This window comes from Scyliorhinus torazame, chromosome 7, assembly GCF_047496885.1.
Source record: "Scyliorhinus torazame isolate Kashiwa2021f chromosome 7, sScyTor2.1, whole genome shotgun sequence".
NCBI lineage: Eukaryota > Metazoa > Chordata > Chondrichthyes > Carcharhiniformes > Scyliorhinidae > Scyliorhinus > Scyliorhinus torazame.
The window spans coordinates 247,296,429-247,316,006 of NC_092713.1; the positions used below are offsets into that span (position 1 = coordinate 247,296,429).

Sequence of the window (19,578 nt, forward strand, 5' to 3'; positions counted from 1 at the left end):
TGATTCATTGACCCCAAGCGGGCATTTCAGGTCTCGGGGTGGGCGCAGCCGGAGAATCCTGCCCATAATTTGTAAAGGTGTGGTTCACCCCTTGCACTCTTTCCCCTACCAATGAAAATAGGATCAGCCAGAAAAGGGGTGAGTTTTCCTGATCCATTTCCCGTCTGCCATTTTTAAATGTTCACAGAGTCTCCATGACTCCATGAAAAACAGGTCAAGGAGTCGGCAAAGAGTTATAGATTGGCTGATGGAGCATGTGGGAAAACGTGAGACTCTACTTTGGCAGGAGGAATATAAAATCAGAATGTCATTTAAATGGAGCGAGACTGCAGAATGCTGCTGCAGCCATCTGGGATGGCCACTTCCAACTAGGTGCAGAGGAAATCGCAAAGACTGGCGGGTAAAATGGCCACCCAAGAATCAGGCAGGCTCAGAGCCTGAAATGCATATTTGTCAGCAAAGTCCAGACAGCATCGAAACTCCGTCCCATTAGCTTGTTAATCAGGCTGATTAGCATTTGATGGCCCATCTTCCCCAAAACAAAGGACTGGTACTCAAGCAACCGGGACAGTCACAGACATTTTGGCGCCACTCCCTGGTCAAGGGAATGCAAACAATCAGGTCAGAGACCGCTTGGGACATGCCCGGCCATCCAGATCCCCGCCCACTTATTGGTTAAGGAATCGAACGGAGTGATCAGGGATCACCCAATTAGTAAGGCCCAAATCGAAGGACCGCCCAAAAGAGGGCAAAAAAACCCTGAGTATAAGAAGAAGAGTTCGCCATATGTTCGCTCTCTTTTGGCCTTGGTACCCTGGTCACAGCCATCTCCAATCGTAGCAACACCAGAAACGAGTCCAAGTTCAACACCTGCTACCAGACGAATGAGCCCAGCTGAGCAGCAGTTACTCCTTCGAACCCGAGAGATCCAGAATTGAACAGCGGCCACTGTTTTCTGATCTAAGCCAGGTGCCCGAAGTTAAGTACAGGTTGTCTTAGCTGATAGGTGTAGTTAACTAGTAGTGTTTATGTTGCATGACTAATTGTGTGTAAATAAAGTACCCTTGACCTTGAACTAACTAACTGGTGTTTGGCTCTTTGATCGATAGCCGGTTGAAACTTGTGGTGGTATCATTCGATACCTGGCGACTCGAAGCATTCGGACATAGACAATATAGAAAGAAAGGCAAAGTCACTGATTGCCCGAATTGGAACAGAGCCACAGAAAAGACCAAGTAAAAAAAAAAACTAGCAACACTGCGTAACAAAGGGACCTGGGCACATGAATGACAAACTAAACAGATAGAAACAGCATGTAATTAGGAAGGCATATTGGCTTCTACTGCATGGGGGATGCAGTATAAAAAGGGAAGTTTTGGTACAACTGTGCACAGCATTGGTGAGACCACGCCTGGAGTACCATGTACAGTTATTGTCACTTTACTTAAGAACAAACGCACGTGCATTGGAGCTCAGAGAAATTGCATTTAGCGGAGTCCTGGAATGATGGGTTTGTCATATGAATGAGAAAAGATTGAGCATGGTGAGCTTATGTTTGGAGATTAGAAGAATGAAATGTGACCTTATTGAAGCTTTTAAAATTGAGGGGAGTTAACGTGCTAGATGCTGAGAAGATGTTTCCCCTTTGTGGGGTAATCCAGACTTAAGGTGCATAGTTTCAAAATAAGGGGTCTCCTATTCAAGGTGGAGATGAGGAGGGAATTCCTCTCCCAGAGTGTTGTTATTGTTTGCAATTCCCTTCTGTTATGGGCCAGGGTTTAGAGATCCCCAAAGTGTATCATGGAGTTCACCTCACCCACAACTTTTAAGAGATTGTGGTATGGGGAGCACACGACCCACTCTACAGGTGTGGTAGAGCAGAAATGGAAAAGTATTTTTTAAAAGCAAAACAATGTTTATTCCAGGAACTCATGATGTGGAGATGCCGGCGTTGGACTCGGGTGAGCACAGTACGAAGTCTTACAACACCAGGTTAAAGTCCAACAGGTTTGTTTCGATGTCACTAGCTTTCGGAGCGCTGCTCCTTCCTCAGGTGAATGAAGAGGTCTGTTCCAGAAACACATATATAGACAAATTCAAAGATGCCAAACAATGCTTGGAATGCGAGCATTAGCAGGTGATTAAATCTTTACAGATCCAGAGATGGGGTAACCCCAGGTTAAAGAGGTGTGAATTGTACCAAGCCAGGGCAGTTGGTAGGATTTCGCAGGCCAGATGGTGGGGGATGAATGTAATGCGACATGAATCCCAGGTCCCGGTTGTCCCAGGTCATACGCTGCAGGAAAGGATGTCCCGAAGCATGGTACATTGGCGAGACCATGCAGACGCTGCGACAACGAATGAACGGACATCGCGCAACAATCACCAGGCAGGAATGCTCCCTTCCAGTCGGGGAACACTTCAGCAGTCAAGGGCATTCAGCCTCTGATCTCCGGGTAAGCGTTCTCCAAGGCGGCCTTCAGGACCCGCGACAACGCAGAATCGCCGAGCAGAAACTTATAGCCAAGTTCCGCACACATGAGTGCGGCCTCAACCGGGACCTGGGATTCATGTCGCATTACATTCATCCCCCACCATCTGGCCTGCGAAATCCTACCAACTGTCCTGGCTTGGTACAATTCACACCTCTTTAACCTGGGGTTACCCCATCTCTGGATCTGTAAAGATTTAATCACCTGCTAATGCTCGCATTCCAAGCATTGTTTGGCATCTTTGAATTTGTCTCTATATATGTGTTTCTGGAACAGACCTCTTCATTCACCTGAGGAAGGAGCAGCGCTCCGAAAGCTAGTGACATTGAAACAAACCTGTTGGACTTTAACCTGGTCTAGGAACTCAAGTTAACCTTTTTAAAACATACAGTGAACATCTTCGCAACCATCAATTCAAATACAACCCCCAAAGAATACAATACTAAGTAATCCTTAATAACTTCCCAACCAACATCCAGAAGACAAAAGAAGCACCTTTTAACAGAAGCACATTAGGTTTACATTCACTACTGAGAACATTTATAATTCTGAATTCACCAAATGATCAAGAGATAGTCTTTTGATGGCAGAGAGAACAGCAGTACATCTGCTTGGTCTGGCTTCAGTTCCAACACTGAAAACAAAACTAAAACACACCCTGCATCAAACAGCCTAAAGCAAAAGTAAAAAGCTGACAGATAGTCCAGCTCCACCCACTCTGACATCACTGCAGTAATAAACACCCATTTCTTAAAGGTACTCTCACTACAGATATTTATATGCACACCCATTTATAAACACCCATTTCTTAAAGGTACACACACATGACACCTTATTGTTTGGACTTTTGTGCAACTATGGAGAAATGCCACAAACTAAATTTTACAATGCCTTTTTTAAAAAAGAATAGATAAATCCTTTTAATGCCTGTGCATTTAGGTTAATAGTGTCATATCTTGCTCATGTGGATAAAATTCAGTTCAATTTACGTTTTAAAAAATCATTTGGTTATAATGAAATAAATTTCTGCTTATTAATCTTCAGAACAATAACTAAATTGCAAAAAAATGAATCGGAGGATGAAACTCACATGGGTAAGTTTGTGTACCCAGTATATCCCCATTTTAGTTTCCATGTTGAACTCATTTCCTTGAACTTCTAAACCATTTATATTCTTCCTGCTTTAAGTGATCCTATAGGCACAAGACAGAAGTGGGCTATCCAGCATGGTTGAAGCATTCTTAAAGATAATGGTCCAAAAATTGATTTGTTCATGTTTGTGGGTGTGAAAGTCACAATTTACAATTAACCCATACCAAAGTTCAGTTTAGGCAAGCAGCATGCAAACTTCTCGTCAGTTGAATGCTTGTGGGATTCAGCTGAGTATGATCTACTCAAAAGAGGACCCAGCAGCTTGAAACTGCAGAGTGTGGTGAACTCAGCCCAATGCACCACACAAGCTTGCCACTCTCCCATTGATTCTGTCCACACCTCCTGCTGCCTCAGGAAGGCAGGCAGCATTGCCCTCTTCCAGAGCCTTCCATCAGGCAGAAGATACAGAAGTCTGAAGACCCGCACATCCAGACATAGAAACAGCTTCTTCCCCACAGCTACTAGACTCCTCGATGACTCTCCCTTGGACTGATCTGTTCCCTGTAAGAACACTATTCACGACGTCCTATGCTGCTCTTGCTTATCCATTTGCTTTGTTTTGCCCTTGTTCCACACTGTAACCAATCACTCTTTGTCAATGTAATTCGTTAATTATTCTTTTTTGTCTACTCTGTACGTACCTGCGGCCGCAGAAAAATACTTTTCACTGTACTTCAATACATGTGACAATATATCAATCAATCAATCAATCAAATCGCCATGCACCTCCTTAAAAACAACCTACCCCTCTTAAAGGAGAGCTGTTACTGACTGTCTCGAGAGCAAGTGATTGAAAGGCAAAGGAAGACAAATTGAGCAACAAAGGAGAGGTTCTCAGATGCGGCACTGGAGATCATAGACATAAATTCAAAACCATGAAAGAGACCATGTTTCTGCAGGTGGAGTGGGGTGAAAAAGGCCCTCCAGGAGCACCCTCAAAGAAATGGGATTAGTTGGCCAGAGAGATCAATTCCAGAGTTTCTTCCTTAAGGATCAGGGAGATATAGCACAGGAAATTTAATGACCTTATGGAGGTGGTCAATATCAGTGATGCACTGTTACATGACATCTCCTGCCCACCAGACCACCAACTACTCGCGATGCTTAATGCACTGCACCCACAATATTCACCTATCATCGTTCCCTCCATAAGAGCACTCAACTTAACCCCATCTCAGCTCATCTGCTGCTGAAACCCTCATTCATGCCTTCATTATCTCTAAAGTCAAGTATTTCAATGGACCCCTGGCTGGTTTCCAACATTCTACCCTCCGCCACAACCAAGAGCAGGTTAATGGTTCATTCTTGCCTTATGGCCCTTCCAAAATGCAACTTCATTCCCCCACCTGCTATCTTCCACCAAGTGCAAACTGCAGATTATGTAACCTTGAATTTCTTGCTTTCCACCCCACCTCTCATTTTCTGCTATCATATACCTAAAAGATGCACAAGAGGGGTGGCATGGTGGGACAATGGTTAGCACTGCTGCCTCACAGCTCCATGGTCCCGGGTTCAATTCCAACCTCGGGTGACTATCTGTATGGCATTTGCACTTTCTCCCCGTGTCTGCGTGGGTTTCTTCCAGGTGCTCAGGTTTCCTCCCACAGTCCAAAGATGTGCAGGTTAGGTGGATTGGCCAAGCTAAATTCACCTTTAGTGTCAAAAACGTTAGGTGGGGCTACTGGGTTATGGGGATAAGGTGGAGGTGTGGGCTTAAGTAGGGTGCTCTTTCCAACCAAGGGTCGGTGCAGACTTGATAGGCCGAATGGCCTCCTTCTGCACTGTAGGGATTCTATGATTCTATTGTATGAATTGCCAACAAGCCCGTCAATGCAGCTTCATGAGGAAGGTGAGAGCTGCAATAGACCTCTGAAGAAGAACCGTCACTCGATCTGACACGCACAGCCACCACCTCAGACGCAAACACTCTGCACACCTTAAAAGCTAGAATAGTCAGGATCTGCACGTGGTCAGTCACCAGGCACAAGTGCAGTGCAACCAGGTCATAAGGAATGAACAGTTCATGTGCTAGCTCCCTAATGGGTGAAGTCATAGATGTATTCTGCTGCAGGAACTCATAAGAATTTTGATGGGGCAGCCTACAGGGAACACTGATGACCATGTACCTCAAGCCACTTAGTGCAATGGCAGTCCTACCAGACAGTTTCAGGTCATTGTCAAGGAAGGTGAAAAGAGTTTGCGTCTAACTTTGACAGGGCATCACACATGACAGGGCATCACACAGAGATTGGAGCCCAGCCTTACCAGTGTTGACCAGTTATATGTCAGCACTTACAGGTCCAACATCTCATGGCTGCTGTCCGAGCTTCCACTGCAGCACTGACATGCAATGGAAGCTGAGTCAGAGGTCATGAGATCCATATTTGGTGCCGTGCAGACTGATATCATCAGTCTTGTGGATTTCTGTAAGGGGCATGCAGGCTGACATAGTCCAACAGATTATTAGAATTGCTGAGACAATGTCCTAGGGTGAGGCAGCAGCTCAGGGGTGCACAAACCTGTTGTCCTCGCTCAGGATTTCAATAATAGTGCTCAAACTACCGCATTTGCCCTTGCTGTTGTTGCTCAACTAGCCAGGCAGGCTGCTACAGCCTATGCTGAGGCAGCCAAAGGCCTAACAGTCAAAGGCCAGTGCTAATGGATAAATATCTGTATTCTCCAACAGGGAAAGTCAGCAGTCTTCCCCCATGCTGTAATCAATGGGGTAGCACTTCATGGAACACTCGGTCAGGCAAAGGCACCTGCAAGAAAAAGGTGAACTGTTGAGAATTGGATGTGTTCTTGGATAAAGTACTTACTGGGAGTTTTTTTTGGGAGGGTAGTTTTTACTGCAGGATTTCAACCAAGAGAATTCTGTGATGGAATGTCAAGTGGGGAAATGGGAACTTGGAGTAATAATGATGATGAGATGTTGTGCTAAGGGAACCCGAGTGTCAGGAGAAACTCAGAGGGCTGTTCCAAATGAAGGGGGTCGTAGATGCCTCCTCTTCTTCCTCTATCTAAGGTAGCCTCCAAATGCCTGGTAATGAGAGCTATGCCCTCAAAATAGCAAAGTTGTGGCAGATGCAGCAAATCACTACAGACTTGGAAACATGCCAGGATGCGCATTGTAGGGCTCCCTCCAAGCAATCTTGTCAGCAGAACCATTGCTTGAAAATGTAAATAGTCTGTTCCACTTGTGTGTGGCAATATGGCTCTCATTGGAGGCTGTTTGCCCTTGCGAGATTAGATGGCAGAGGGAGTCGTGAGCCAAGTGTAAAGCAGGTATACCTTGTCTAAGCAACCAGTCTCTTGTTGTTCAAGGTGACCCAAAGATAGCAGCGATGTCAGATTGCCTCAGAATAAAGACGTCATGGCTGTTGCCAGGATAGCAGACATTCACCGACACAATGTTTGAGTATGGTCTTACACCAATTGCAGTTCCTGGTCTTTTCCCCATTAACGTACAGGGCCTGCAGGTTCATATGCATGCACTTGATGATTTCCTGCACCATTGGGAATCCCACTCAGCTGAGAAAAACCATATGCTGACTCATCCGGCCTTTCTGTGCCTACAGAGAAGATTATAAACTCTCCTGTCCTCATGTGCACCATCAACTCTTGGAAATAGCCACTGACAGTGTACTGTGATATGTTTGCAAAGTTACCTGCTCCCACCTGGATATATCCAAGTTGAGTGACAGGGACATTGGTCGTCAGGGGCACCATCCCCCACCTTACTACGAGGCTGCACATCCTGTTGAAAGAGGTGGCACATTTCAGTGACCATTTCTTTGGTGAATTCAGACATCTCAGCCACTGATTTTGCCTGGTGTGGAGGTAGGAGAAGTACTCCCTAAAAATCTTTGGTGGGTAGCTCCTGCTGTTGAAAACCCTCCTTCTTTCTCTCCACAGAACTTCTCCTCTCGGCAGTCACAGCTCCAGGCCCAGAAGCGCTACAACTATGGTGCCCATAACTTCTGCAGTCTTTCACCGGACAGGTCACAAAACTCCTCTGCTCTCCCTGTCAGAATGTCGCCAACACTTCCTTCCAAATCCAGAAACTCATCAACAACAGCAAGTCAATAGCATTTCATATGCAAGTTGAATGGCTAGCCTTTTAAACAGCACTAGTGGGGGAATCCCTCCTGCAGCTTAACATACTTTCACACACACAGGTATTAAAATTTCTACTTCAGGTAAACCAGCAGACGATCTTGCTGGGAAAGTTAATGTATCGACATAGATTATGTAGCAAAGATTAATCAATATGTGAGAAATAATAGCATATCAAATGCATGCAAGTGCACTGCAAGACATCATTACCTTACCATGGGAAACATGACCTGTTCATTACAGCATTGTTAACTGAACAACAGGCCTACATCTGATCTGGCTCCGGTCCAGTTTGTACTTGACATTACATAACTGATTAAAATACTCACTTTGCAGGTTGTCAATCAAAATTATGATTTGTGTCTCAGCTTAAACAACAATGGTGTCATTTTAATTTTGCTTGTATTCACATGAATAAATTAGGGAAATGTAGCATGCCAGAATCTTAAAAATGTGGTACAAACACAAATGCAATTTTATTTTCTCACTATTGTGATTATCCTTAATGATTTGTGCTAATATTTAACTATGACAGCCAATTTGACTAGAGTAATACCAGTATATTTTAGTGTCATTATCCAAAATCAATGCTTGTAGTGGTTTCAATGTGAATGCTGACACTACTATCCACAAAGCATCAAAACGTTATCATGCTGATGTAGGCTGCAGCTAAAAAATATTAAAATGTTTTAAGTTTGCAGGAAAAAAATATTATTGTTAAGCATTAACTCTAATTATTTTATTTTAAAAATTCTACTTTGTAATTTCCCCATTTAAGGTAATTCTCTCCCTACCTCAAAAATGATAGCCTTGGGGTAATGTTAATGTCTTGGATTCATAATCCAGAGGCTTGGAGTAAAGATCTTGTCACACATCTTCATGTCAACTGGGGAATTTTAAATTCACTTAATTAAATAAATCTGGAATTAAGGAGCCAGTGTTGTGAATGGTAACCATAAAACCACAATATTCTTGTGAAAACCCACCTTGTTCATTAAACTAAATCTGTCATCCTTACCCTGTCTGGTTTATATGTGACCCCATACTCATAACAATGTGGCTGACTCTGAACCAACCTCTGAAATGGCCTTGTAAACCATTTAATTTTGTTCCTCTCCAAGAAGGGGGCTCACCATCAGCATCTCATGAGCAAAAGAGGTGAGCAACAAATGCTGACCTTGCCAGCAATACCAACAGCCCATTGATTAATGCAAAGAAAAGGCCTTTCTTTCACCATTGTACATGATTTATTCAACAGCATTTTTCAGATAGGCATTATCAAATTTGTAATCCAACCCTAGATTATTCTACATGAGGGAAAGATTACTTTAACAACTGCATTTCAACCAAAGACCTCTGTGCTGAATTATGGGCGAAAAGAAGTAACACTTCATTATGCCAGGCTATCTATGGGAAATTCTTTTAAAATCCTTGTGCTTGATAGTATAATCTAGCAGACAACTACATGAGAAAGTCTTTGCTTCTCAGTCCATTAAAGCTGGAAAGAAACTCATTCACAAAGTTATCATTTTACTCAAATTAGAATAATATTAGTAAACTTAATTCTGTATTTATTTTAAATATAGGTGAAAAAAAATTAAGTCTTTGTCGACATCTATATCTCCATAAGTATAGCAAGCAGTGTTTGAACTTTTTGTTCCTTCAGTTTCCTTAACATTCGATTACTGGTTTGTGAAAATAAAACCGTCAGTACTTTATTAACCTTAATACTTCGGAATAAGTTCGCACTTTGATTTTACTTATTGATCAGTTTGGCTGCATACACTTCTAGTTCTGGCCATTGTGCGGGTTCAAGACTGAAAAAACAGACAGGGCGAGATTCTTCGACCCCCCGCCGGGTCGGAGAATCGCCGGGGGCTGGCGTAAATCCCGCCCCCGCCGGTTGCCGAATTCTCCAGCACCGGATATTCGGCGTGGGCGGGAATCGCGCTGCGCCGGTTGGCGGTCCCCCCCCCCCCCCCCCCCCCCGTGATCCTCCGGCCCAGATGGGCCGAAGTCCCCCCGCTAAAATGCCTGTCCTGTCGGCGTAGATTAAACCACCTACCTTACCGGCGGGACAAGGCGGCGCGGGTGGTCTCCGGGGTCCTGGGGGGGGCGCGGGGTGATCTGGCCCGCGATCGGGGCCCACCGATCCGCGGGCAGGCCTGTGCCGTGGGGGCACTCTTTCCCTTCCGCCTTCGCCACGGTCTCCACCATGGCGGAGGCGGAAGAGACTCCCTCCACTGCACATGCGCGGGAATGCCGTCATGCTCCCGTGCATGCGCCGCCCGGAGATGTCATTTCCGCGCCAGCTGGCGGGGCACCAAAGGCCTTTTCCGCCAACTGGCGGGGCGGAAATTCGTCCGGCGCGGGCCTAGCCCCTTAAGGTTGGGGCTCGGCCCCCCAAGATGCGGAGCATTCCGCACCTTTGGGGTGGCGCGATGCCCGACTGATTTGCGCCACTTTGGGTGCCAGTCGGCGGACATCGCGTCGATACCGGAGAATTTCGCCCACAGACTTGCATTTATATAGTGTTTTTCACAACCACTGTGATGCACTATCAATTACCACAAAGACGAGAATCGTGGAACTATCGAAGCTTTATTGAGCAAGATGTTGTGCCTCCTGTAGCTGGAACCAGAATGTCTGCAGCACAAAAGAACACACATTTATACACCGCCTACTGGGCGGTGCCAGCAGGCAGGGATTTACCCTTGTACCTCTAATATACGGGCAGTGCCGTAATACATGTAATATACTACTAGTGGTGACTATCACATTCACCCTCTGTTAAAAAAAAAAAAAAAGAGTCTGGCGGGGGCGGTGGAAAGCATTACAAGTTAAGTCTGTCGGGGCCTTGACCCTCCTCTGCGATCGCCTCAGCCCTGGTGGTGATGTGGGCGCCGACTTGGTCACCTGCAACTCCGGGAGTGTGTTGTCCTCGTCTTCGTCACCCCTGAGTGGAACCAGTGGGAGGACGGATCCTGCTGGGGTGGGGGCTGCGGTGAGGTTTGCTGGAGGGAGGTATGCTCGATCCTCCACCTCAATATCTTGTCATTTTTGATCCTGCCCCGCTGTGTATTATTAAACATGAAGGCAACCGACCGTTGGTCAGTGAGGAGAGTGAATCTCCTGCCGGCCAGGTAATGCCTCCATGTTGCACAGCTTCCACAATGGCTTGGGCCTCCTTTTCGACAGAGGAGTGCTGAACTTCGGAGGCATGAAGGGTGCGGGAAAAGAAAGCCAGGGGCCTGCCCGCCTGGTTGAGGGTAGCGGCCAGAGCTACGTCCGATGCATCGCTCTCCACCTGAAAGGGGAGGGACTCGTCAACCGCGTGCATCGTGGCCTTAACGATGTCTGCCTTGATGCAGTTGAAGGCCTGGCGGGCCTCAGCCGCCAGGGGGAAAACTGTGGACTGAATGAGTGGGCGGGCCTTGTCCGCATAATTATGGACCCACTGGGCAAAAAACCTCAGGCATCGTTTCAGGGCCTTGGGGCAGTTGGGGAGAGGGAGTTCCAGGAGGGGGCGCATGCGGTCGGGGTCGGGCCCTTGGACACCATTTTCCATGTCATAGCCAAGGATGGCTAAGCGGTTGGTGCGGAACACGCATTTCTCCTTATAGTATGTGAGATTAAGGAGTTTGGTGGTCCGGAGGAATTTTTGGAGGTTTGCGTCGTGGTCCTGCTGATCGTGGCCGCAGATGGTGACGTTATCTAGGTACGGGAAGGTGGCCCGCAGTCCGTACCGGTCAACCATTCGGTCCATCTCTCGCTGGAAGACCAAGACCCCATTAGTGACGCCGAAGGGAACCCTAAGGAAGTGATAGAGGCGGCCATCTGCTTCGAACGCAGTATATTGGCGGTCCTCTGGGCGGATGGGGAGCTGGTGGTAGGCGGACTTCAGGTCCACTGTGGAAAGGACTCGATACTGCACAATCTGATTGACCATGTCAGATATGCGTGGGAGGGGGTACGCTCGACCTGCGTGTACCGATTGATGGTCTGACTGTAGTCAATGACCATCCTGTGCTTCTCCCCAGTCTTCACTACCACCACTTGAGCTCTCCAGGGCTGTTGCTGGCCTCAATGAAACCTTCCCGCAGAAGCCGTTGGACCTCCGACCTGATGAAGGTCCTGCCCTGGGCACTGTACCGTCTGCTCCTAGTGGCGACGGATTTGGAATCCGGGGTGAGGTTCGCAAACAGGGAAGGTGGGTTGACCTTAAGGGTTGTGAGGCCGCAGGCAGTGAGGGGGTGTAGGGGTCCGCCGAATTTTAAAGTTAGGCTTTGGAGATGGCACTGAAAATCCAGGCCGAGTAACAGGGCAGCGCAGAGGTGGGGGAGGACGTAGAGCCGGAATGTGCTGAACTCTTCGCCTTGGACGGTGAGGGTCACTATGCAGTACCCCCGGATTTCCACGGAATGGGATCCAGAGGCCAGGGAGATTTTCTGGGTGACGGGGTCTACTGGGAGGGAGCAGCGCCTTACTGTAGTGGGGTGGATGAAGCTCTTGGTGCTCCCAGAGTCAAAGAGGCAGGTCGTCTCGTGCCAATCGATCTTCACCGTCGTTGTCGTGGTCGCGAGGTTGCGGGGCCGGGACTGATCCAGGGTGATAGAGGCGAGCAGCGGCAGATGCTGGGAGCTCCCGGGCTGGTCAGTGGTGGGGGAGGTAGCGGCAGGCGACGAATGGCCAAACGAGCAGGGGTCCTGAGACACCGTCAAAAATAGCGCCAAAGGTGGCGGCGCCCACGGGCCGTACGTGGCTTACGGTGGGAAAGATGGCGGCGCCCACGGGCCACACGTGGCTTGTGGGGGGGGAAAATGGTGGCACCCCTGGGTCGCACGTGGGGGTGTAGGAACGTCGGGCCTGGAAACAGTGGCAACCGACCGGGCCTGGCAAACAGCAGCGAAGTGTCCTTTCTTCCCAGACCCGTTGCAGGTCACGCTCCGCACCGGGCAGCCCTGCCTGGGGTGTTTGTTTTGCCCGCAAAAATAGCACTTGGGCCCCCCCAGAGTTGGCTGGCTGCCGCGCGGCGCAGGCTTGTGGTGAGCTGAAGTTGGCAGTTGGTGGGGACCACGATGCCAACGAGGGTGCCGCGCAGTCGGGGGCGTAGGACTGAACGTTATGGGAGGCCACTTCTAACGAATTAGCGAGCTGCCTAGTTCCTGTAAGATCGAGCGTACCCCCTCCAGTAGCCGCTGGCGGACGTACGCAGACATCATGCCCGTGACATAAGCATCTCGAATTAAACGTTTGGTGTGCTGGACTGCCGAAACTGCCTGGCAGTCACAGTTCCTACCTAGGATGTGCAAGGCACGCCAGAAATCACCCAGAGACTCCCCGGGGAGTTGCTGTCTCGTGGCCAGGAGGTGCCTGGCGTATACTTGATTCGCTGGTCGAACATAATGTCCCCTCAGGAGCTCCATTGCTTCGGAGTAGGTGGGCGCATCCCGAATGAGGGGAAAAATGTCAGGGCTCACCCATGAATAGAGGACTTGGAGCTTCTGCGAGTCCGAGGGTTCTTCAGCGACTGTTCTGAGGTAGCTTTCTAAGCAGGCTAGCCAGTGGTCAAAGGCGGACATAGCATTGGCTGCTTGAGGGCTCAGCTGCAGGCGATCAGGCTTGATGGGGAGATCCATCGTTTAAAAATCTTGCTCAATAAATTGATGCACTATCAATTACCACAAAGACGAAAATCGTGGAACAATCGAGGCTTTATTGAGCAAGATATTGTGCCTCCTGTAGCACAGAAGAGCACACACATTTATTCACTGCCTACTTGGGGGAGCCAGCAGGTAGGGATTTACCCTTGTACCTCTCATATACGGGCAGCGCCGTAATACATGTAATATACTACTAGTGGTGACTACCACACACTGGACATCTCCAAGCACTTTATAGCCAATGAAGTTACTTTTGAAGTGAAATCACTGTTGTAATGTAGGAAGGACAGCAACTCGTATGCATTCAAACTCCCACAAACAGCAATGTGATAATAACCAGATAATGTTGATTGAGGAATAGACATTGACCAGGACACTAGAGATAGTGCCATGGGATCTTTTACATCCACCCAAGAAGCCAGGGGTCGTAAATTAACATCTCATCTGAAAGACAGTAGCTCCAACGGTGCAATGTTCCCTCAGAACTGCAATGGAGTGTCAGCCTTGAATCTTTTTGCTCAAGGTCGGGAGTGGGACTTGAATGCAGAACCTTGGGATTCAGAGCTGAGTGTTCTACAACTGAGCCATGGCTGACACAGTTGACTGGAGGACAAAATCTAGGCTGACACTCCAGTGTAGTACTGAGGTGCTGCATTATCAAAAGTACTATTTTCCAGGTGAGACATTAAACCAGGGTTCTGTTTGCCCTCGCAGGGTGATGCCAAAGATCCCCTGGCACAATTTCAAAAAAGTATCTTGGAGTACAAGTATAAGGACAGTAATGTTCTCACCGGAATTGACTAATATTTATCGCCTCGGACATCAACACTTTGTTGTTTGTGAGATCTTGCTGTGGACAAATTGTCTGTTGTCTTCCCTTCATTACAAACGTGACTACACTACAAACGTACTTAATTGACTGGAAAGCATTTTGAGACATCCTGGAGATCATGAAAGGTACTATATAGATGCATTTTTAAGAAAAAATTATTTCTATCACATAACCAGGGCTGGAAAATTACTTTCACCAATCAATGTGAAGCAAGTGGCTTTCCTATTTCTGTGAGAAAAGGAGAAACAAAGCATAGCTTACAATTTACGTCAAATGCTCAGCAGGCCAGTCAACATCTGTAGAGCAAATAGGTAAGTTAATGTTGCAGGTATGGCGCCTTTATCAAAGGTTTGTGATGAAGGGTTCTCAATTGAAAATGTTAACATGTCTGTTATCTCCACAAATGTTTCCAGCTTTTTATGTTTTCATTTTTCAGCAACTGCAATATTTTGCTTTTTGTTGCAATAAACATTGGTATTTTTGTACCTTCACCTTCACTTTGTCAGACAGAGTGTCTGCTGCATCCCAATGTTTATGGCCTGAAGCAGTTCTTAGCCACTCCACTTTCCTCTATAAAAATGCAAGTTCATGTTGCTATATTGAAGACTTTTTTTTCAGTCCTCTTGTTAGGATCTCAGATGAGAACCCAACTATTTGTAATTTGTAAAACTGTAAGGAAGTGTTGCTGCACCACAGGAGTGATCTTTATGTTTTAAAAAACTTTAATTTCAACACAGAATTAACCACATTAGCAACAAAGAAATAGCTTTAGTTAACAGTTACACAATTCTTAAGTAAAATAAAAAATTTTAATTGATTTCCTAAACCTGCCACTATATTCAAATTATGCAAACCAATATATTTCAAATACCACTCATGAACAAAGTTAACCACCAGGTTTCTACATGTTTTTATCTGTGAAGCTTTGGATAGAGAACCTTTCAGGACCAAATTGAAATACCTCTGTTCAAATGAGGGTTTGAGGACTAAACGACTTTTCAGGCAGTCCTGCCTCTTCTCATTAACTACATAATCTGTACCCAAAGCATAAGGCATTCTTCTGTCTCTTCTTACAAGGTGTCTCTGGACTTGTTTAGCCAGGACCAAACAGAATACCCGTCATTAATTGTCTACATCCCAGGAATCCTTCAAACATAAACAATATTTCATTAGCCAGCTATCTGTAAACAAGCAAATGGTTCTCAAAATCTATTAGCAGAACACGTCACCTGCTATTCAATTATTACCTCACTTTTATGGCACCGTAATCACAGCTCTAGAAGTCATACTGTCTTTATGCATCTTAACCGAGGTTTTAGTAAAAGTATAAAATATAACAATTTCTTACATTCATCACACTCTTAAGAATTATTTTCTTCAGAATTATTTTCTTCCTGTTGGAATCTGTTACAACTTAACAAGTGAAAGGTTACTTTGAACTGAAAATAATCCTATGAAAAGAATCCTAATTTTTAAGATGTCTCTAGCAGTGACAGTACATAATTTTGTAACTTTTAGTCTTATATTGATACTATAGCAAAGAATACAAATATTATTTCTGTGTTTGTACCTGAAATTGGCTTCACAAAACAAACAATAGAATTACATATAGATTATGCTGACTGTCACAATTGGTATTAAACTTGCAATTCACTGTAGCTGCGCGTATGTTTTTGCCATGGATTTTTAAACTATTCACTTTTGGTTTATAGATGTCCAAGAAGTATCTAGCAACTTTTTCAGTGTAAGATGTCAAGCACAACTATTTTGGCACAATAGACTGTGCACCTGAATGGAGATCAAGCCTGGAAATAAGTTGCACTGAAGAGGTTTTGGCATCTAGAATAATTTTTCAAGCAAAAAAGGAATATTTTGTTTTAACATAATGAATTTGTGTAAGCCATTAATTTTAAGTGCATACATAAAAATGAACATTTAAGAGAATAGAATCCAAGATAGATTATGTCAGGTAATTGTATGAATGGTCCAGTTTATTAATAATAATATATTTTATTGTCACAAGTATGAAGTTACTGTGAAAAGCCCCTAGTCGCCACATTCCAGCACCTGTTCGGGTAAGCCGGTACGGGAATTGAACCCGTGCTGCTGGCCATGTTCTGCATTACAAACCACCTGTCTAGCCCACTGAGCTAAACCGGATACCATAAGACCATTTACGACCTACCTGGTATAGGCTATAATGGATTTCTTATGCATTTGATGCCATCAGTATTATATAATTATTTTTCAAATCAAAAACATGTTTAAAAAATTTACACTTCATATTCCTTTACATGGTGCTCCAATTGTCCATTTTGCTCACACGCCATAACAAAAGCATATACCACTGAGGTTAGCATCATAGGGTTTGAATGAGATAGGTCGGGAACGGTCTTATTTTCATCAGTTTGGCCCCATTCCAGCGTTCGGTTGAGTCCAATAGTTTGGCCCTATTCCAATGTTCGGTAGAATCCAAGCTACAGTCTACGTGAATATTGGAATGTCTGTTCATGTGCTTACAACTGAGAGCAGGGTGAACATCATTACTACATGGACAGAATCATCTGGTCACTTGCAACTAATCTTTTCTGTTGCTTTAGCCACCATATTTGAGAAACATTTGATTTTCTTTCCATTTCGACATCCCAATGATAAATTGTACTTTGTGTGAATGAACCAATCCCACCACCCCCGTCTCTTCATCAATCAACCCCTTTGTTACTCGATCTCCCACACAAGTTTCTATTTATATATTGTTTTTAAATCCAAATGCTATACATTACAGTGAATCAACCAATAAATTGCACTCCTCAATTAGCAATATATTAGACAGTGAAATAGCAAAACACAACTTCATGAGCAAATGTTTCAGAAGATCCTTAGATAAATATGAATTAACATTTTAAAGAAATTGGCTAACATTCATGCAATTCACGTATTATATGCTGTTCAAAAAAATTCCAGTTCCACTTTGTTAATGATGATTGCTTAGACTGAGACGATGTATCAATCACAGAATGACAGGAAATAATATCTTCACATGTTCCTGTTTTCTCAGAAATGTGGATGAAATACAGCAAATGGGAGTCCAAACTAGACCAAAATCATCCTCAAAATATGGCTATTCATCAGAGTATTCTCAATGTGATGTTAATGTGCCAGAATATAGTTAGTTTTTAAAAATGGTAGTCATTCAGCGAGACAGTGCAATCAGAGAATGAACCCGCAGCCAATATTCCAGGCAACACGTGAAGATTATCACATTCTGACGTCTTCTACCCTCCTGTGAAGGGATTTTTTTAATAATCAGATTCCAATTAACTCCAAAGTATCCTGTGTTTCCATAAACATCACTCTACTCAATAGTGTGCAACCATGGCGTGGAATACACTATTGCCGCACAGGTAATTTCACTGACTCATTTACACTAATAGCCATCAATCGTGATCTAATTCCAGGATGACCACATACACCATTTGCACAATAAAACAGATTGTTTTTTCCCCCCAAAATCCACTTCTAAATAGCAATCTGCCGCGATGCCTATTGAGTGGATGTTCTGAATTCCAGGGGAGACCTTTAAACGAGGGAATCACCCACTCATTGAAATGGACGTCGCCGAGAAGCCACTGCAATAAAACGCATATTCCTCTCGGGCGGTGGCTTTAAATGCGAAAATCAAAAACCACGAACGGAAGACTTTATATTTAAAAAATAAACAGACAAAGCTCGTTCACCCGTCTCGTTAATCGTGAAAAAAGCAATGCAACTCAAATCTATTTTTGCAGACGTTGACCAAAGTGGCGTGTGTGTGTGTGCAGATCAGCAGCTGTCACTTGGACAGCGCCAGACTGCTTTATATGAAAAAAAAATCCTAAATAATTATAGTCGGGAATAGGTATGAAGGTTGGCGGCAATAAATATCAAACAAGCCGACAGCCATGCTCAAAAAAATTCAGCAGCAAATGTAACTAATAGAATTAGAGTCTTTACACAACAGCGCAAAGACAGAATGTGCAACATTAGAATCTGCAATCACCATAAAGATACACGTCTCGCCTAAATGTAATTAGCAACGAGAAAACATGATACACAGCAACCAATTTTTGTTAAGTGCCAAATCTGGACTGCTGCATGTTTCGTGTCTTAAAACCGAATGGTAGCCAACCATCTCTTAGGAGCTCCTAAAGCTTCCCACTCAACCCTATCACACCATCATCACATATTCATTCAACCGTTTGTAATTTTCCTAGTGTCCGATTTACACTTTTATTTATAATAGCCGAATGTGCACTTTCATTTTTTTTGGAGCTTGTACTCACATTTTACCATCCTCTCCGTGGTAGATATATTTATGTCATTGTTGGACATCTTCATGGGCGAATGCAGTGGGGTTCAGGCAAAGTCTCCGTGGTCCCGGAATGGAGCGTGCGGCAGGGCTGCAGTTGCTACAGCATCACCCAGGCAGCGCTGCTCCACTCAGAGCGGGGGAGGGCGCGAGCGCGCGTGCGCGCACCGTCACGGCAAACCCCCGCCGCCCCCCGGCGCGCGCGCGCGCAAGCGCCCCAAGGGGAAAAGTCAAGCCACGCCGATCCCGTGAGGCGCAGCCGCGCGTGACGGAACCGCGCATGCCCAGGCCTCCCCGGGGAAAGGGAGAGTGAGGTAACGTCACGTGTCGGGATATCAAGATGGCGGCTGCTCGGGGAACTCCCACGCAACTAGTGCCAGGGTCAGCCTCACACTGCCCTCTCACGGAGGCACAGGGATACCCCCCCCCCCCCCCCCCCCTCATCACACCCACCGCTCAATGCTTTCCAAGAAAATTCCAATTCTTTCCAAGAAAAAATGGGAATCCAACACCGGCAGGTAAATGGGGAGAAAGGCGAACGCTGCGGTATTGAGACTCTGTGATTAAAATGTACAACGCAGACGGCCAGGTAGTCGCACTTCCACATCATGTCTGTTTAAATGGAAAAGGGTGGAGAGACGAGGGGGAGGACCGGCGGCGCGTAAGAACCAGAAAATGCTGGAGCCGAGACTGAACATTGCAGACAGCATCTGTTCAGAGAACATGCGTTTCACGTTCGGTTAGTTGGCCCCTTAGTCAAAGCTGGTGCATATTTTTTTTCATCTTGCTCGTGCGTTTTCTCCTTCGATGCCAGCATCTTGGATTTTTTTTTCTTGCCGGAATGTTTTGACTAAAGATCTAACCCAAAACGTCCAACTATTCTGTGCTCTCCTGTCTTGCCTGCTGAGCGTTTCTAACATTTTGTTTTCAAATTGCAGCTTTTTGCATTCTGTTTATGGGAGTTTTCAGGGAAGA

General features: G+C 45.5%; 1 protein-coding gene and 1 long non-coding RNA gene across 6 annotated transcripts in view; one reads left to right on the forward strand and one right to left on the reverse strand.

The window, feature by feature from the left end:
• Positions 1-18,805, reverse strand: part of LOC140426929 (protein phosphatase 3 catalytic subunit alpha-like) — a 603,583-nt gene extending 584,778 nt beyond the window's left edge. For 2 of the 5 annotated variants that reach the window (XM_072512224.1, XM_072512223.1), the window contains exon 1: positions 18,578-18,805. In XM_072512224.1, coding sequence (XP_072368325.1) covers positions 18,578-18,632 — 55 coding nt within the window. In that variant the 5' untranslated portion in view covers positions 18,633-18,805. The remainder of the gene's footprint in view (positions 1-18,577) is intronic. The other 3 variants (XM_072512227.1, XM_072512225.1, XM_072512226.1) reach the window with 2 other exon arrangements.
• A 218-nt stretch (positions 18,806-19,023) lies between these two features.
• Positions 19,024-19,578, forward strand: part of LOC140426931 (uncharacterized) — a 53,676-nt gene continuing 53,121 nt past the window's right edge. Inside the window, exon 1 of the long non-coding RNA XR_011948347.1 lies at positions 19,024-19,121. This is a non-coding gene — a long non-coding RNA (uncharacterized lncRNA). The remainder of the gene's footprint in view (positions 19,122-19,578) is intronic.